This window comes from Saccostrea echinata, unplaced genomic scaffold (assembly GCF_033153115.1).
Source record: "Saccostrea echinata isolate AGI-Se365-2 ecotype Australia unplaced genomic scaffold, CSIRO_AGI_Sech_v1 ptg000022l, whole genome shotgun sequence".
In the NCBI taxonomy this organism is placed as follows: domain Eukaryota; kingdom Metazoa; phylum Mollusca; class Bivalvia; order Ostreida; family Ostreidae; genus Saccostrea; species Saccostrea echinata.
Genome location: NW_026889771.1, coordinates 2,292,340 through 2,313,114, shown reverse-complemented (window position 1 = coordinate 2,313,114; position 20,775 = coordinate 2,292,340). Strand labels below are relative to the sequence as shown.

Genomic DNA, 20,775 nt, shown 5'->3' with positions numbered 1-20,775 from the left:
AATTCTCATGCTGCTGTCTTTGTGTTTGACGTCAGTGGGCGGGGACTATTGAAATTGACATGTGAGGCCTCGTGTAATTTTTAAATCTATTAGTCTACATTTTTAAAATCTAAATTTACAATTTTATTTCACAATGAAATGGAAATATAAGGAATCACTGTCTAGTTAGTAGAGTATGCCAGGGACATCAACGATGGTTGGAAACGTGGGATAATTTGCAGAACGGGCGAAGCCCGTTATGCAAATTATCCCACGTTTCCAACCATCGTTGATGCCCTGGCATACTCTACTAACTAGACAGTGATTCCTTAAATATACACTGCTAATCGTTCAAAAGTTCATACTTGTCCCTACATGTGTTTATTTTTTTAATATTAGTGCATTGTGTTGCATCAGCGGTGACACGACAACCGACATGCAAGATGTAAAAATAAAAAAAAGTAAAAATAAGACATAAACGTCTAGTTTAATTCTCTCTCTCTCTCTCTCTCTCTCTCTCTCTCTCTCTCAGTGTACAAAGTTGAATACATGGTTATTTATAGTTTGTTGGATATTATGAGTTTGAAAACTGGTGGTTTTGTATAAGTTATAAGGTCCTTTAACACAAAATGAAAATATCTCTGATTTCGCTAGGAGTTTTCTTCGGTGTCTCAACCTTTCTGTTTCAACTGAATATTTGCTCTAGTTTTTCTTCCTTCCCATTCGCGTCACTGCCTCCAAGTCTCTCCTCTCCAGTCTCATTTCTCCCTTCTCATACCCCTCCTATTTCCATACTTTTCATTTGCCCCTACCTTCAACAAGCACCTATAATTTAGACTATATGTGTGATATTTTTTTCTATTCAACCAAACAGAAAGAAAAACTGTTAAGAAAGAACGTGTGCATATGCGTAATTTAAACAAAATTTCAAAGTGGTAGAACAGTAGACAAAGAAAGGACCTATATAAACATTTTTGTTTTAAGGGAGCAGATTTTAGAAATGGTGGAAAATTACTCATACTTATGGAATCCGAATATGGCCATGTAGTTCACTATCGCATCATCGTTTGGGTCGATCGTGCGATTACGCAATAATGCGATGTCGATGAAGCGATGGTTCGATGACGAGATGCGATGGCGCGACAATGCGATGACGATAATTCAATGGCACGATGAAGCGATATACAGCGCGATAGTACGATAGCAATGACACGATGATGCCATAACGATAAAGCGATGGTACGTTGATGATGAAGCGATGTTTACTATCGCTCTATCGCGCCATCGCATCATCGTATTGCACAGTAGCGCGATAACGATGATGCGATAGCGCGACAATGCGCTGACGATGGTGCGGTAGCACGATAGAGCGCGTGTCATCGTCATCGCGCTATCGCTTCATCGTCATAGCGCTATCGCATGATCGCGCCATCGACACTTTAGTCGATGCTCGATGGTGCGATAGTGAACTACGTGGCCCTATCCGGATTCCATACAAATTACATCAAGAATTTGTGTTCCCTTGCCTTTTTTCAGTTGTAATTTACAAACTGGTGATGGGGTGAGCTTATCAAATTATCCTTCGTGTAATCATGCGGCAAAGAGACATTTGCTGCAAATTTAATGCAATTCACCATGTATATGATTTTCATATTTGAAACTGTAACAATAGTAAGGGATAAAGTAAAAGAATTGCAACACTTTCCTTGCAACTAATGACATTTAATATTAGTCCCATGTTAACATGTATTTACAAAGTTGAATATATTTGCCTAAATCTGCACAGGTATTTGTGAATACAAAATTGATCTATCAATGGTTACAAACCGAAATCTGCAGATCTACATGCATTAATAAATAAGTATGCATGAAAACCTACATGCATACTATTTCATTTTATTATTAATGTCAAAAATGAGTCAGTTTCAATGAGTAAATGCAATCTACGTCAGAGAAATTGAGGTGCATATGTTTATTTTAAAATGTGAATATTAATTGAAATGCAAATTGTACATATATGCAGTAAATGATTGTTGCAAAATCGTTAATGTTTAAAGTTTTTTTTTATATGAGATCCGAAATTGGAAAGATAATCAACTTCAAGTAATCGTGCTCATTGTTGGTCAGTGAAGGAGATTTTCCATTCTTAAACACTATCGGAATATTTCCTTAAAGTCATATTGAGGACAATTTATCATTGCTAATATATAAGGAAATGGACATAAGAATTGATATAGCCAATTAGACGTAAACTATAACACACTAGTATGCATAATGAATTGAATTCTTGTCTTATAAATGTCTGTGTCGATTGGTAAAATATCTCTGTTACCAAGTAGATCCATAAATTCACTTGCAATGGAATTCTCTGGGGGAAAGGTTTAGAAGTATATATTGGAAGTTTTAGTTAAACGAGATATATATGTCATATCAGTAACCCCCTAGTTTGATTAACATCCGATTTAAATATTTGCGGTTAGCCATAAAATAAGTCGCAGATTCATTTGTTTTCAAGAACCAGTGATAAGCCGTTTTATTCTCGTTTCTTTTTCTTCTTCTTGCTATTTTGTAACTCCATTACAATAGATTCTTAAATAATTTTGACGGAAGCTTTAGTATATCACAATGTATTCAAGTGTCATCTGGACAGTTCATACTACGTAAGGAAACCTGTCCGCTCTGATAACTCGCATATACATCGAAAGTTTCCTTGAATCATGCTTGTTAGACTATCTGAATGCACTTTTGGAAATACTTTTTCCATAAAATGAAACATTCTTTTTTTTTTTGCAAAGAACTTCAGTATCCATGCAAATTGTATCTGTAAAACACTAGCAACTTAATTTGGTTTTGTTTCATGTTCTACAACGCCTAAGGTAATAATGACGCAAAATCTAATAAACTGGGATTATTACATTTGCATTGTTGTTTGCAGTTATCCTATTTTGGGATCTGGGACAGAGATTTGGATTATTTATTGATTGAGTACATGTACATGTACAGTATATTTCCAAGCATTCACAGTCAATACTATGTGTTAATAATTATTGATTTTTTTAACATTTTGTGTGCTACTCTTGATGCAGAATCTAAAAATGAAAAATATAATCATCCCTTTTTATCTCCAAAAAATGTGCCATTTCACTGGAGTGTTGGAAAGAAAAATGGATTCATTAATAGACATTTTTTAACATTCTCCCTTCAAATGTATTATATTAACAGTTCATTACACTTGCTTTGCACTCGACGTAAAATGTTTGAAATATAAATGCTTCTGATAAAAAAAAAAAAACAAAAACAAACAAACAAAAAACTTTTCCTACTATTTGACCCCCCTTCTCAAAGCACTATAACTGTATTCGGTTATATCGTTTTGCAATTGAAATTAAATGAAAAGTTGGTAGAACTAGTAAAAAATTGTTTTGAATATGCCACAACTACGAATCTTACAACGATTATTTTTTCTACACTTTGCATTTGTGTGCAGCATAGTCTGCAGAAATCATCGGCCTCATCACGTGACAAAAGATCCAGGATATCAGCACGTGAAAAGCAAGAAATTTTCTTGCTTTCCACGTGCTGTTGAAGAAAATCATCTGAAGATCACTGAATCTTATCATTTATCAGATTTTTATATCGATGAATCCATTTGTTTAAAGCACACGCCATTTCTATTTATTTTGCAATTTGTGCGAGGGTGTGTGTATTTGTTTGTTTTTTAAAATTATTATTTAGCTTTGAAGACAGTCCGCTTTTCTTGATGCTTATTTGATGTTGTAGAAGTACTTTTTGAAAATGCCTAATTTTGTGGTTGCGCCGATTTGATGCTCACTTGTTAGAACTTGTGATACTGGCTGAAACAAATGTACATTTTAGTACATGTACATATTTTTCTAACGTTAGTTCCCATGGCCGTAGGAACCGGGGGGGGGGGGGGGGGGTATAGATTACTATAGAAAACATAGCTACTATATATATTTGTGTACCCTCAAGAAAAACGTCTTTTTTAACTTGTCAAGGAATTTTTGGTAGTTGATAGTGCCCCCCAACTAAAAATACGTGGCTGTGCCCCCCCCCCCCCCCAAAAAAAAAACAAGAGGCCCATGGGCCACAGCGCTCACCTGAGTAACTTTGGCCTTGCTGTTTTTCACTTGATTTCTCCCCCCCCCCCCCCGGTAGTACTTATTGTGACCCCGCCCTATCCCCAGAGGTCATAATTTGAACAATTGGAATCTACACTACCCCAGCATGCTTCCAAGTAAGTTTCAGCTTATCTGGCCCAGTGGTCCTTGAGAAGAAGATTTTTAAAGATTTTTCCTATATATTTCTATGTAAAACTTGGATTTTCTATTGTGGCCCCGCCCTACCCCCGGGGGTCATGATTTTAACAATTTAGAATCTACACTACCCTAGCATGCTTCCACATAAGTTTCAGCTTTTCAGGCCCAGTGGTTCTTGAGAAGAAGATTTTTAAAGAATTTTCCTATATATTTCAATGTAAAACTTGGATTCCCTATTGTGGCCCCGCCCTACCCCCGGGGGTCATGATTTGAACAATTTAGAATCTACACTACCTTAGGATGCTTCCAGATAAGTTTAAGCTTTTCTGGCCCAGTGGTTCTTGAGAAGAAGATTTTTTAATGACCCCACCCAATTTTTGTATTTTCTTGATTATCTCCCCTTTGAAGAGGAGTTGGCCCTTCATTTTAACAATTTAAACTCCCCTTTACCCAAGGTTGCTTTGTACCAAGTTTGGTTAAAATTGGCCCAGTGGTTCTTGAGAAGAAGTCGAAAATGTGAAAAGTTTACAGACGGACGGACAGACGGACTGACGGATAGATGGACGGACGACGGACAACAGGTGATCAGAAAAACTCACTTGAGCTTTCAGCTCAGGTGAGCTAAAAACTGAAATCGCTTCCTATGGGCCTGGTTCTTCTTTAGTGAACAGAAAATGGTTTCTGTACTGTACCGCTAAAAAACTGTAGATCTACATGTAGCTGCAGATCTGTAGCTCACTGTTATGAAACAATACATCTATTTTTTTCCGGAATAGCTTCAGTTCTGTAGTCACTGTAGATCATCCCAAAAACATTTATCGTCTAGAAAAACACAAACAACACACCCCATCCAACGTAATCCCGAACAAGAGGCCCATGGGCCACAACGCTCACCTGAGTAACTTTGGCCCTGCTGTTCTTCACCAGACTTTCCCACATGTAATACACCTATTGTGGTCCCATCCTATCCCAGGGGTCATGATTTTAACAATTTAGAATCTACACTACCCCAGGATACTTCTACATTAGTTTCAGCTTTTCTGGCCCAGTGGTTCTTGAGAAGAAGATTTTTTAAGATTTTTTCTATATATTTCAATGTAAAACTTGGATTCCCTATTGTGGCCCCGCCCTACCCCCCGGGGTCATGCTTTTAACAATTTATATCTACACTACCCCAGGATACTTCTACATTAGTTTCAGCTTTTCTGGCCCTGTGGTTCTTGAGAAGAAGATTTTTAAAGATTGTTTCTATATATTTCAATGTAAAACTTGGATTCCCTATTGTGGCCCCGCCCTACCCCCGGGGGTCATGATTTTAACAATTTGGAATCTACACTACCCCAAGATGTTTCCACGTTAGTTTCAGCTTTTCTGGCCCAGTGGTTCTTGAGAAGAAGATTTTTAAAGATTTTTTCTATATATTTCAATGTAAAACTTGGATTCCCCATTGTGGCCCCGCCCTACCCCCTGGGGTCATGATTTTAACAATTTAGAATCTACACTACCCCAAGATGCTCTCACATTAGTTTCAGCTTTTCTGGCCCAATGGTTCTTGAGAAGATTTTTTAAGATTTTTTCTATATATTTCAATGTAAAACTTGGATTCCCTATTGTGGCCCCGCCCTACCCCCGGGGGTCATGATTTTAAAAATTTAGAATCTACACTACCCCAGGATGCTTCCACATTAGTTTCAGCTTTTCTGGCCCTGTGGTTCTTGAGAAGAAGATTTTTAAAGATTTTTCCTATATATTTCTATGTAAAACATTGATTCCACATTGTGGCCCCGCCCTACCCCCGGGGGTCATGATTTGAACAATTTAGAATCTACACTACCCCAGGATGCTTCCATATAAGTTTCAGCTTTACTGGCCCTGTGGTTCTTGAGAAGAAGATTTTTTAATGACCCCACCCTATTTTTGTCTTCTCTTGATTATCTCCCCTTGTGAGGGGACTTGGCCCTTCATTTTAACAATTTAAATTCCCCTTCACCCAAGGATGCTTTGTACCAAGTTTGGTCAAAATTGGCCCAGTGGTTCTTGAGAAGAAGTCAAAAATGTGAAAAGTTTACAGACGGACGGACAGACAGACAGACAGACGGACGGACGGACGGACAGATGGACGGACGGACGACGGACAAAATGTGATCAGAAAAGCTCACTTGAGCCTTCAGCTCAGGTGAGCTAAAAATGTCATTATCAAATCTACAATGGAACTATCTCTAGTCAAAATTTAAGCGGCGGTCTATCTTCGGTTATGCTGAGGTAATTAATTTTTCTGTCAAAAGTAAAGTTTTTGTCACTTGCATTGATTAGCAGCCCATTAGTGTCGGTAATTTTAAATGATCTATTTTATAAATAACAAACGAGCCGACAAAATTCATTGTCTATTGGCACCACTTCAAAACAGAAGAAAATAATATCACAGCATTATGACAGATAGCAATATATTACAAAAATTTATACCTTCACGATGAATCTCAATTACATTTCTAACACATACAACATTAAGGCAGTTATTCCATTTTACAAACTTAAATAACATATTAATTGTGAAAGTACATATGTAGCCAAGTACTGAATTAAAATCTGACTGTAAACATTTGAGTTAGACAAAAACATTTATTCCAAATTAATACGGTAAACTGTCTTCTGAAAGTTCTTCAATTTGTGTTTATAAATTATTTACTGTACATAGGTAAATAAGTTTGAGGTTTCTTTAATTAATTTTTTAACTTTGGCAAATGCACAACACTGATATTTTATTATCTGTGAATTCAAAATAAAACCTTTAAAAATGCATAAATGAGAAAAACTTTTGCACCTCTGTGAGATTTGTTAATTAAAGATAATTATGCAGAATTCATCTGATCTAAATAGTGCAGAAGTAAATATATGAACGTTCAGGGACATACACCTAGAGGATAAATACAGGTGACATAAACACACACTGAGTGCAGCCTACCCTCATCAGTACATTAGTGTGAAAAAATGCAACCTTATAATTGATTGAATATGAGGAAAACAAACAAAACGAAAATAAAAAAAACAAGAGGCCCATGGGCCACATCGCTCACCTGAGCACACTGGCTAGGAAAAAAAGCAAAAATCAGTTCAGTATTGAAAAGTTAACGGGGGAGAGAGGGGGGGGGGGGAGGATGGGGGATTTTAAACTACCTGACAATGCTTTCATATCAATATAACAAATAACTTTGCTGTTCTTGAGCAGATTTTTTCCCATATATTCATTTGTAAAAATTCGATCCCCCATTGTGGCCCCACCCTACCCCCTGGGGCCCTCATTTGAACATGTTTCATTTTATACTACCCAATGATGCTTCCATATCAATTTGACTAATCATGGCTTTTCTGTTCTTGAGAGAAAGATTTTTTCCTATATATTCCTCTGTAATCTTTGATCACCCATTGTGGCCCCACCCTACCCCCGGGGGTCATGATTTGAACAAACTTCAATCTACACTACCTGAGGATGCTTCCATATAAATATGACCAATCATGTCTTTGCTTATCTTGAAAAGAAGATTTTTAAAGTTTTTTTCTATATACTCTTATGAAAAACTTTGACCTCCCCCCCCATTGTGGCCCCACCCTACCCCCAGGGGTCATGATTTGAACAAACTTGAATCTACACTACCTGAGGATGCTTCCATATAAATATGACCAATCATGGCTTTGCTGTTCTTAAGAAGAAGATTTTTGAAGATATTTTCCTATATATTTCTATGTAAAACTTTGATCCCCCATTGTGGCCTCACCCTACCCCCGGGGGTCATGATTTGAACAAACTTCAATCTATACTACCTGAGGATGCTTTCATATAAATATGACCAATCATGGCTTTACTCTTCTTAAGAAGAAGATTTTAAAAAGGTTTTCCTATATATTTCTATGTAAAACTTTGATCCCCCATTGTGGCCTCACCCTACCCCCGGGGGTCATGATTTGAACAAACTTGAATCTACACTACCTGAGGATGCTTCCATATAAATATGACCCATCATGGCTTTGCTGTTCTTAAGAAGAAGATTTTTAAAAGTTTTTCCTATATATTTCTATGTAAAACTTTGATCCCCCATTGTGGCCTCACCCTACCCCCGGGGGTCATGATTTGAACAAACTTCAATCTATACTACCTGAGGATGCTTTCATATAAATATGACCCATCATGGCTTTACTCTTCTTAAGAAGAAGATTTTTAAAAGTTTTTCCTATATATTTCTATGTAAAACTTTGATCCCCCATTGTGGCCTCACCCTACCCCCGGGGGTCATGATTTGAACAAACTTGAATCTACACTACCTGAGGATGCTTCCATATAAAAATGACCCATCATGGCTTTGCTGTTCTTAAGAAGAAGAATTTTAAAAGTTTTTCCTATATATTTCTATGTAAAATTTTGATCCCCCATTGTGGCCTCACCCTACCCCCGGGGGTCATGATTTGAACAAACTTGAATCTACACTACCTGAGGATGCTTCCATATAAAAATGACCCATCATGGCTTTGCTGTTCTTAAGAAGAAGATTTTTAAAGATATTTTCCTATATATTTCTATGTAAAACTTTGATCCCCCATTGTGGCCCCACCCTTCCCCTGGGGGTCATGATTTGAACAAACTTAAATCTACACTACCTGAGAATGCTTCCATATAAATATGACCAATCATGGCTTTGCTGTTCCTGAGAAGAAGATTTTTAAAGATATTTTCCTATATATTTCTATGTAAAACTTTGATCCCCCATTGTGGCCCCACCCTACCCCCGGGGGTCATGATTTGAACAAACTTGAATCTACACTACCTGAGGATGTTTCCACATAAGTTTCATCTTTCCTGGCCCAGTGGTTCTCGAGAAGAAGATTTTTAAATGATGCCATTATTTTTTCACTAATTCCTAATTATCTCCCCTTGAAAGAGGGTGTGGCCCTTCATTTGAACAAACTTGAATCCCTTTCACCCAAGGATACTTTGTGGCAAGTTTGGTTGAATTTGGCCCAGTGGTTCTTGAGAAGAAGATGAAAATGTGAAAAGTTTACAACAACAACGCCAACACCAACGCCGACAACGACAACAACGACGACAGACAACGGACAAATTTTGATCAGAAAAGCTCACTTGAGCCTTTGGCTCAGGTGAGCTAAAAAGGATGAAAACCTAATTTTGATTATGTTCCAAAATACAAATTATCGGCACCCAAAATTTCCCCACTCACTAGAGACAAGAAATTAAAATGATTTTCACAGCAACTTAATCTTTCCTTACTCCATTTAGGAAGAGATTGTTAATGAATTGAATGGTATGTGTACCTTAATTAAATTTATCATAAAGTTTGCCCTATTGAACAATAAGATGGGCATCATTGATAGAAAAAAATAGATCTATATGGCTGGATTGTTTCTTATGGGGTTTTGAATTTTGGAGAAGTCCTCATAAAGTCAAATTTATAGGTTGTAGGCAAACCCAGATGTGCCTGCTTAAACTCTGGTGTCCAAGAAAAGGGAGGTAACCCAGTTCCTAATGTTGGCCCATTGATAATATCAGCCTGAAAATTGACTGCCATTTCATAGTCAGACACCTGAAACATTAAGAAATGACATTTATACTTCTCTACTGATCTCTTTTTCAACACATCAATTACACTGTTATATAAATGTACTTGTGAAATATAGAATTTCATTTTTGATGAATCTATTGTGACCTTTAATTTGACAAATCAATAATGACTATATAAATTTCCATAATTTGGTGAGAAATATCAAAATTTCAGAATTTTTTCATTGATTTAAATTTCTTGCATACCTTGGTGTCATAGCAACCACTTGGTTTTGGCTCTTTTTCCCGCAAATCTCCACGACAACAAATGGTGTTACAGGAATTTCCTTCTGAATACGGATCATTTTTGTAATCTACAAATACCATCTGTCATAAAACTAAATGTCAACAAATTCATCACTTGGATGAAATATTACAGATAGGAACACAGAAGCATTAATTTTCATTTGAAATTTTAATAAGAATGGAATATTTCATGAATAAATACTTAAAATTATCAATACTACCTCTATTCTCAGGATAATATTTCCTGTGCAGTTATATCAGTAACAATTAAAGCAATATGAGCCGCGACTTTGATGTCAGAATTTTTTGTTGAAAAATTTTAATTAACTATTTCAATGAAAGGAAAAAAGAATGTTTATAAACTTCTGTTGTTATATTTGCAATGGAAGAACTATTTATAAGCTTTGATTGAAGCAAAATTACATTACTGTCGTCCTGTACAATATTGATTTCTTATATAACACTACATATTTGATTATACAGAATCCTTTGTTCTGAAACAATTTGATACTTTATTTCTGTCTAATTGATCAAAAAGGTTCAAATTACATAAAAATTTATCATAATAACACATTTTAACAGCAAAATAAAATTCCCATGAATGCAGCTCATATTGCTTTAAGTATTATTGATCATGAATGAACTCAACATTTTGAATAACATATGCCCTTTCTCTATTTTTTGATCATATTCAAACCTTCAGACTTTTAAGAAGTGGTCAGAATGAGGATGTAGCATCAGTCACCCATGGAAACCAACCAATCATACATAAAACAAGAGACCCATGGGCCACATTGCTCACCTGAGCAAAAGCAAAAATCATTTCAGCATTGAAAAGCTTAAATGCATAAGTGGTCCCAACCTACCCCTAATAAAGGGGGGGGGGGGGGGGGGGGGGGTTATGATTTGAACAAAATTGAATCCACACTAACTAAGGATGCTTACATATTTCTTTGACTAAATGTGGCTTTTATTCCTACAAGTTTGAACTTTCATTGTGGTCCCACCCAAACCCGTAGGGTCCTAATTTGAACAAATCTGAATCTACACTATCTGAGGATGCTTCCACATAAACATAGGTAATCAAAGATTATGAAGCTTACCTCGACGAATGTTATCCTTAAGTAAGGCAAATTTCACATCATATTCTTTTTTTAGTTAGTGTACATCCCAAGATCAATATCCATGCAAGTCTGGTTTAAGTATGACTTATAGTTACTTGGAAATAGACCTGTTCAAAAAACGTTTATCCTGTTTACAAATCAAAAAATTTTTGGTCAGTTCCAACATCCAAAGTAAGTCTGGAAGTTTTCATCCTTAGATGGAGTTTTCATCCTTAGATGCACCATCTATGCAAGTTTAATCATAACAGGCCATAATGTTATATAGCTACTCCAAAAAATTATCCTGGTCACTCATCTGGAAAATGTAGGTCAGATTCAGAATCCAAAGCAAGTCTGGAAGTGACCATCCCTAGCTACATCATCCATATTAATCTGGTTAAAATAGGGCTAAAATTCACTCATGTGGAAAATCTAGGTCGAATCCAGCATCCGAAGCAGGTTGGTTAGTGTACATCCCAAGATGCATCATCCATGCAAGTTTGGTCCAGGTAGGGTTTATAGTTACTTGGGAATGGACCTGCTCCAAAAACTTTAACCTGGTCACTCATCTGGAAAATCTAGGTCAGATCCAGCATTCAAAGCAAGTGTGGTAATGTCCATCCCTAAATGCATCATCCATGCAAGTTTTGTCCAGGTAGGGCTTATAGTAACTTGGGAATGGACCTACTCCAAAACCTTTAACCAGGTCACTCATCTGGAAAATCTAGGTCAGATCCAGCATCCAAAGCAAGTGCGGTAGTGTCCATCCCTAAATGCATCATCCATGCAAGTTTGGTCCAGGTAGGGCTTATAGTTACTTGGGAATGGACCTGCTCCAAAAACTTTAACCTAGTCACTCATCTGGAAAATCTAGGTCAGATCCAGCATCCAAAGCAAGTGTGGTATTGTCCATCCCTAAATGCATCATCCATGCAAGTTTTGTCCAGGTAGGGCTTATAGTTACTTGGGAATGGACCTGCTCCAAAAACTTTAACCTGGTCACTCATCTGGAAAATCTAGGTCAGATCCAGCATCCAAAGCAAGTGCGGTAGTGTCCATCCCTAAATGCATCATCCATGCAAGTTTGGTCCAGGTAGGGCTTATAGTTACTTGGGAATTATACCTGCTCCAAAAACTTTAACCTGGTCACTCATCTGGAAAGTCTAGGTCAGATCCAGCATCCGAAGCAAGTGTGGTATTGTCCATCCCTAAATGCATCATCCATGCAAGTTTGGTCCAGGTAGGGCTTATAGTTACTTGGGAATGGACCTGCTCCAAAAACTTTAACCTGGTCACTCATCTGGAAAATCTAGGTCAGATCCAGCATCTGAGGCAAGTGTGGTAGTGACCACCCCTAGATGCATCATCCATGCAAGTTTGGTCCAGGTAGGGCTTATAGTTACTTGGGAATGGACTTGCTCCTAAAACTTTAACCAGGACGCTGCTGCTAACGCCGACGCCAGGGGTATAGCATAAGCTTATCTCGACTTCGACGAGGTGAGCTAAAAATCCAAGACATATGATATTATCCAAATTATAGTTATACCTATCATTTCTTTTTTAGATTACATGTACATTGCATCATTAAAAGATGAACCTGATAATAGCAACAAATTACTTTTACAATTAGGCAAATTTTAAAATAATGCTTGTATGCCCTCTTCCAACTGTGGATGAAAAAATTGCCCCCCCCCCCCCCAAAAAAAATATCAATTTCAATGCTGAATTTTTAAAATCTTTTTATGAGTTGGACCATTTTTAGTCGGTCTGTCTGGAGAGGGCAACCAAACAATTTTTTAAAGATGGCCTTATCATTTTTTTTTCAGACACTTGTACTACTTATGGAAAACATACCCAAAAAAAAGATTAATTTTGAATGTGTTAAAATACACTATTTAATCAGTATAGGTGGTAGTTATTGTGGAACTCTTCTTTACAACAAGTCAAAGTTAGTATCCAGAGGAATTATTTTATTTCCTTTTTTTATGAATAGTTCACATTAAAATAATTCTGTCGCTTAAAAACTAAAATGCCAAGATGTATTACTCTGTCAAAATGAGTGTTATACAGACCTATCACATATGCTAATATGGGAAAATATGAAAATCAATTACCTTGATTTATTAATTTTCAGCAGATGGGAAATACTGTGATTTATTCATTGAATAAAATTGATATTTTTAAAGTGATATTATATCAAAAGTGATATTTTTCGCAGTAAAAATATCAAAAGTGCAGAAAAACTCTTGATTTTTATCCCTCTCAGAAGAGAATTATAAATAAAATACTCCCTATTATAAGATATTAGCTAGAGTAAACAAACTATCCTGACACAGACTAAAATTGACAAAGTATCTTAAAATTGTTGTTGAATCATGTTTACAGTTTTTAATCTCGCAATTGCTAAGCTATGACATCTCACAACCACTCAACTATCATATCACAGTCTAAAATACTACATTGCGGAAAGACAGAGACAAAAAGAAAATCCTACATTGAGATGTAATAACAGAAAATTCAATGTTTTGTAGATGTATATGGAATTTATTTCACCTGTGAGACAGAATTTCCTGATATTTTCACTTGTGCTTTGCACTCATGAAAATTTCAAAAATTTCCCACTTGTAAATTAAATTCCATGTCCAACTACCAATCACTGAATATTCCCTACATAACATTGATAAAATATCACTAAATCAACATCAATTTTGTGTACGTACAAGACAATCTATTATCAGATTTAATGACATACTGTAGAGGTATTTACATTGTAACAGACTGTGTTGTAAATAGTGAGGCTACACTCCTACTAGCACTAGCTAGTGGGTTAATCATTTAGCTCAGTCGGTAGAGCACTGAATTTTAAATCTAAGGGTTGTAAGTTCAAGTAAATCTTAGGGTTGTAAGTTCAAGCCACAGTGTTGACACCCCTAGCTAATTGGTCATAATATTAACATTATTCATATTTTAGCACCTTTGCACTGCTTTTTCAATTTTGTCTGCTAATTCGGATTATATATGATTAGAACTATAGCTGCCGTTTTGCAAGACTTATGTGTGCTAATAAATTTATGACTGCACTAATAAGTTTAAGAGAAAGATTAATATTGGACTATATCTATGCATGTTTACAGTATCTGGAATAGTTAATGTACTTGTAGCTACCCTTGATTCTGAACAGACAAATGGCAACACTTACCATTGTATCTCATGATGTGTTTCATGGAAGGCAAATCCAAAACTTTGCCCTCATCTCTTCTGAATATTTTGGCTCGCGGGGCCAGTTGGTAGGAAAAGTCTGTCCCCATCTTTTTCACAACTTCTGGATACCCACTCAGGTTATAGACTTTTTCAAAGAATGGAACATTATATGATGCCCAGTAACCTATAATTGTTTTAAAGGAATGTTTTCTCTTAGTAAACATTGCTACAGGCAATATTTAAGATGAAAGGGAAACAACTCCTACAAATAAATTCCATGTTCGGAAATTTACACATGAATATAAACAAACATGTAAACAATATATACATGTATTTTCAGAATATACGTTAACTTATTTTAGAGGAACATGCCACTTATGTCAATGGTTACTGTAAAACAAGCTGTTGACTCTTAACCTTGACATGTGACTGTAACCTTTCAGATACTATTAATAGGGACTGACATTTCTCATACAAGGAGATGCCAGCATATATAGCTAGTTCTGTTACAAAGAAAGCAATATCACTTTATTATTATGCTTACTGTTAGACTTATACTGTGAAGTCAATCTTCTTTGTGGGGGTCAAATGTTCATGGTCATTCAAAATTTTACTGGTTTGTGGGGACATAATTTTTTGTGTAAATCGTGTGTACAGAAGATTCAATGTACTGATACACCTACAAAGTTATTGTTTGTTGGGATGTAAATTCCTGGGTAAGGGTACCCCATGAAATCCATGAACATTGGACCTGAATGAAGAATGATGAATTCATGCACAGTGCATGTACTAGACTGTATTTATATAATACCCTGCTATCTCAACATCATTCAGTACCTTTCTATGGTACAAAGGAACTACAGTATAACAGGCTCATAACAAAGTGCCAGGGATAGGCGATTTTTTTTGTTATCAAAGTAATTTGTTATATCTGTTAAGTTTACAATTTATTTTAAAGACACGGGGAATGAAAATCACTTTTTCTGTAAGTATCAATTTGTTATAAGCATGTTTGCTATAAGTGTGTTTTACTGTATATCCAAAATTAACACAACAAGCTGTTGACTCTTAACCTTGACATGTGACTGTAACCTTTCAGATACTATTAATAGGGACTGACATTTCTCATACAAGGAGATGCCAGCATATATAGCTAGTTCTGTGGTATATTTCAATAAAACCAACACATGAACAATATGACTGAAATGTTGATTCATAAGAAAATGCATTCATGTGCAGAAAATCCATTGAAAATCAGCATAATAGTAGTAATTTTGTTGGTAAATGTATATACATGTGCATGTCAAATGCATAGCACAAATTTTTATTCATTATCAATATTGCACTATTTGTGTTCAGTATATATCTTCCATATTTTTGCATGGCCAAACCAATGTAAATTCTTTCAATGTGATATTAGATACCTGTTCTTAAAATGACAGACTGGTCTCCTGCTTCTACAAGAGAAGGAATCTGTTCAACTACCCATAATGCATCATTCTCTATGGCTGACTTCAGATGAATTTTCTTCAGATCAATTATCATGTACTGGTTATTATAGGTGCCTAAAATGAACAAGAAATTAAGCTAAACATTTTGAGGAAGTAATCTATTAATTTCAGTTCTTTCAACATACATGCAATATAATAAGTTCAATATGCAGCCGCAATAGGTGGTCATGCATAACAACTGTCTTCATTCCCTTTGGAAATCCAAGACTTGAAATTTTAAATTCAATAGTTACATATTTATGTAACATCTATGTTTAAATATTTTTACATGAATTTTCTGAAGTCCTTCAAATACATTCACATTATTTAAGTATGTATACGACTTTAACAAGGAGTATCAAAGTTTCTAAACATCAGATATTATAGAAGTAAAAGTAATATAACATAGCCTTAAAAATACCCTTGCTTATATATGCTTTACTATATAACCCCCCCCCCACCATCGATCACCACCACCACCACTTCCATCATCACCAACTAGCTATTATACTTACCTGAGTTATACTGAGCCATTATTTTTGCCCACTCTTCTCCCCCATTGGCCATCATGTTTGCTACTCGGACCCGCTGCCAAGCAAACAGTGACTCAGGTTTGACATAATTGTACAGCGTTTTGTTGAAGACATTATTTGTGGTCTGCAACATGACTAACTTGCTGCTCATGTGATAAAAATCATCCAGAGATTCCAAAAATCCTGAAATGCAAATTTAAGCTCATATTGGCTGACACATATTTTTAAAACCACTATTATGTTCTGTAAAAATTTTTTTAAAAAATGAATAGCTACCTGGATAGCTGGAAAATGAAACTCGTTTCGCTGAAGTGGCCGGATCTCTTACATTCAGATTATAATGTTTGTAAATTCTCATGGTTGCCTGGTACACAAACCAGCTGGAATGGGACATGAAGACATCCTCATATGCCCCAAGTACCTGTATATGTAGTGAAAATCATACGTCAAACTCCAGGAAAATTTTAAAATCATCATAGCTAAAACTAGAACTTGACAACTTGGGCACCTTAAAATAGGGTATTCCAATGCAGAAATGCTGCTACAAAACTACCACACAAGTACATACTCAAACTGAATAAGCATATATACACACACACAAAAATAATACCCAATACCATCTAGTCCATAGTCTATAGTAATCTAGTCCAATCTTATAGAAATGTCAGAGTTTTTAGGAAAAGCACATTTTACAATAGGGCCAAAAATTTTTAACATTCCCTGTTCAATAAGTAACCTATGACACTGAATACATGTGCAGTGTTACCTTGATAAGAGCAGAGCACATGCCCCGGTCTTGTACATAGGAGAGAACTTGACTGTGGGTCATCTGTGTCCAGTCTGCGGCTGAGGACGGGTCAATTATATTCATCAGGTCCAGCAGATCACCAGCTCCATTCAAGACTTGGAAAGCAAAAACATCCAGATCCTGTAATTATAGGTAAATGTTAATTGAAGAATTAGTTTGTGACACAAGTTATAAACACTTAACATGCATAAAAGATTGTTGAAGAAACTGCATGGATTAGTAGTAAAATATGGCATATCACTACATGTATATACAGAGTTGATTACCCTCATGGTTATTTTCATGTTTTCTTAGATACTTTTGATTTGGGTTTTCTGCTCCTTGAACTTTTTATTCAAATTGCTTTCACATTAATGTTGTTTTAACAGATTTATTTTTCTTTGAAAATAGCAATAATAAACTAACAGTGAAAATAAAGCTGTATACAGTATTAGGTAGACCTAAAGTATTCATCATGTAGTAAAATGTGTTCATACAATTTATTTAATACACAGCCACTTATACAAGTATGGACAGAAAAAGGTGGTATGTAGGAATAATTAATAAAACAAAGTAATAAAGTATTACAGATGGGAACTTATGTGACTAAGTATTTTTTCATAAACTCTCAAGACAAAGTTTGAGAATACTGGACCATTCAGCATGTAAGGTGATACATGTATGTCAATCTTGAAAATTCTTTATAGACATTATCTTAACCTTATTACTTCTTTTGAAAGACAACATACTTTCCTACAAAGAGGTATTAATTAACTGACAATGTCAACAATGCAACATATGATTTTGATAAGAAACAAATGACTGAAAAAAACTATACATAAAATGAACTGATGTATAAAAATTAGGGATGTCAACGAATATTCGAATATTCATTCGATGAGTTAATATTCGAATATGAATTTGAGATTCGAATATTCGATGGTTTTCAGATTTCACAAAAAAGATAATAAATTTTAATTAGAACAGTGCTGGAATTATCCCCGTTTTATTTACTAGCGATCCCCTGATTCCTTTCGCTACTTTCTTATCTTATAGATCTTCCAAATTATTTCATTTTGAGTAAGGTATACAAGAAATAAACAAGAACTATTAATGTATACTAGTAATACAAAAAGTACTTTCAGTAGTTTAATATGATCGGATCTAGAATCGAGGACAACGAAATGAAACCTTCTTGATGTCTAAGAGATGGGAAGGATGTACTTATGAAAATATTTTTTATTGATCATTGAATTACATCTTTGATAGAATCAGCCTGTAATATTGTAAAGGGCTCAATTTCAGAATAATGCATCAATTACTTGATTATCTCGCGTTAAATATTAATTTTAAAAATTTAAAATCATTATCGTGAAATTAATGACCTAGGAAAATTGTCTATGGAATTGTTTGTTTATATTGTCAAAACATTGTATCAAAGATTATATTATATCTTTTATTAAGCAGATAATTGTAATTTTAAAATTACGTGTTTTTGAATCTGAAGAGTAAACGACAATCTTGCCCCTGGTTAATCGATTGGTTCGTCAGTTTGCGCTTGTATAGATATCATTTGTTAAATTTATATTTCGGTTGTATACACTTAGATCAATTATTTATTTTAAACATGGACAGATATCAAATGTAGAATTCCTTATTGTACACCTACAAAAGTCTATGTCCAATTTTACTTCCAAATACCGACATAAAACCTGCCATGAGAGTATAATGATGTACATTTGAAATTAACCAAATTTTATTTACATGTATTTTATCGAATATTCGAATATATGCGAATACTTTCATTGAATATTCGAATATGAATTATGGATAAAATTGACATCCCTAATAAAAATGGTAAGAAAAGTCACATCTCTTGTCTCCAGCTACTGATATCATATGATGATTACCTGGTCAGATTTTGCCACAGATTTATATCCAGCTACCAGCCCATCAAACTGTGCCATAATGAGACCAACATGCCTCCACAGTGGATCACCTGAACTCTTTTTGATCATACTTCTCATCCACATGTTCTGCTGATCAAACCATTTTGCAAGATTCTTCACCACATCATCTTTTCTTTGACTCAAGAAAAAATCCTTCAGATTCTGGTAATGTTGCCAAATTCTCCTGTAATAAATTGAGTAGATTGATTTCTGCAATTAAGCAACTCCACTCACCAAGCTGTCCCAGAATACTTCACTACATTCAACTTCCTAAATAATTGTAGAAGCAGAACATATTAGGACATAGTGTAGCAGCTGAGTTTAATCAGTCTGCTCCACTAATAAATTGCAAAAGTAAATTCAAAATATCTTTTGAACCCGACTCTCTTTACTTTAGACAAGGATTCTAATAGCTGAATTATTTGGCCAATGGCAAATGAACCTGTCTGGCCACCACATTCCTCCCACCCGATATCTCTTTGTCACAGAAGTCGCTAACCCAATTTTATCCCTGTCAGGGCTTTCACCTTTCACTTCTAGGGTATAGCAAGGCCCTAATGTCACAGGGAAGAGAAAATTGTGATGGGTTGGACCAGGATTTCAACCTAGTCACATTGAACACTACCAACTCAGCTGTAGTTCAATTCATCAGACCTCTACACATAGAATGACCCAAAAAGTAGAAATATTTCAAAATTTAATAAAATATCTTATTTCATATAGATCTATAAAAAAGTTATTAATGATTATTTGCCATGCTGTTGAACTTGACCAATTTTTTTGTAGCAAAATAAGATATATATAATCACTGAATTGTCCGGGTAAGAATATGTGATATCTTCATAAAAAAAAGAAATAAATTAAAAAAAAAACTTTTTGGTTGTTAAAGTACTTAGAAAGTATGCAAAGCATAACAATAAAAAAAATCAATACTCTGCAAGTTTATGGCAATTTTTTTTTTTTTTTTTTTTTTTTTTTTTTTTTTTTTTATACACATAAAACAATATCAGTATACTTACTCTGCAGTGAAGATTCCCTCTAGGTATCCTGCCCCATACATGATGTCAAGGTCTGCATCATTTCCCTGTCCGCCCACAATATCCAGGATCCCCCAACCTGTTTGATCTAGCGTGTCGTTATAGGTACCACAGGCTGTTCCCTTAAAGTTCAAAACATTTGGCCGGTATTCACATTTCTGATCTTTACATGTGACTGTACCGTAAGTGTATTCTCCTGAAAATAGCAGTTAAAATTTTAATTTAGAATGACATCGGTTTTAATTTCATGCCTGTGTTTCAAATGAAAAAAATATATATGTTACCATTGGAGCTATAAACTGATAATTGAAGGAAAATATATAAAACAAAAATCTTCCAAATCGCACAACTGTTTTCCATTTTCAAGTTGAAAGTAGAGTCATATGGTTGTCATGTGACTTGATTGATCACGAGTAATTGTAAACAACTCGTACGAATAATTCTTGAAGGTAAAATGCTATTATCGTTGAAATAAACGCTTGGATTTCTTCATATTCGCGAAGACACGATTAATAGATTCAGTCTCCACTTGATAAGAAATATGATGATATTCTTTAGCTTT

The 20,775-nt window shown here is 35.2% G+C and overlaps 1 protein-coding gene across 1 annotated transcript; it reads right to left on the bottom strand.

The window, feature by feature from the left end:
* Positions 1-9,563: 9,563 nt before the first annotated feature.
* Positions 9,564-20,573, bottom strand: LOC133190628 (phospholipase B-like 1). Its single transcript, XM_061326319.1, has 10 exons — positions 20,498-20,573; positions 20,196-20,409; positions 19,138-19,360; positions 17,207-17,368; positions 16,717-16,861; positions 16,423-16,623; positions 15,842-15,982; positions 14,416-14,601; positions 10,075-10,181; positions 9,564-9,850 (listed from the first exon to the last, which is right to left on the bottom strand). Exons 1-10 carry the CDS (start codon positions 20,571-20,573, stop codon positions 9,674-9,676), a joined length of 1,632 nt encoding a protein of 543 aa, XP_061182303.1. The 3' UTR covers positions 9,564-9,673.
* Between the last annotated feature and the right edge of the window lie 202 nt (positions 20,574-20,775).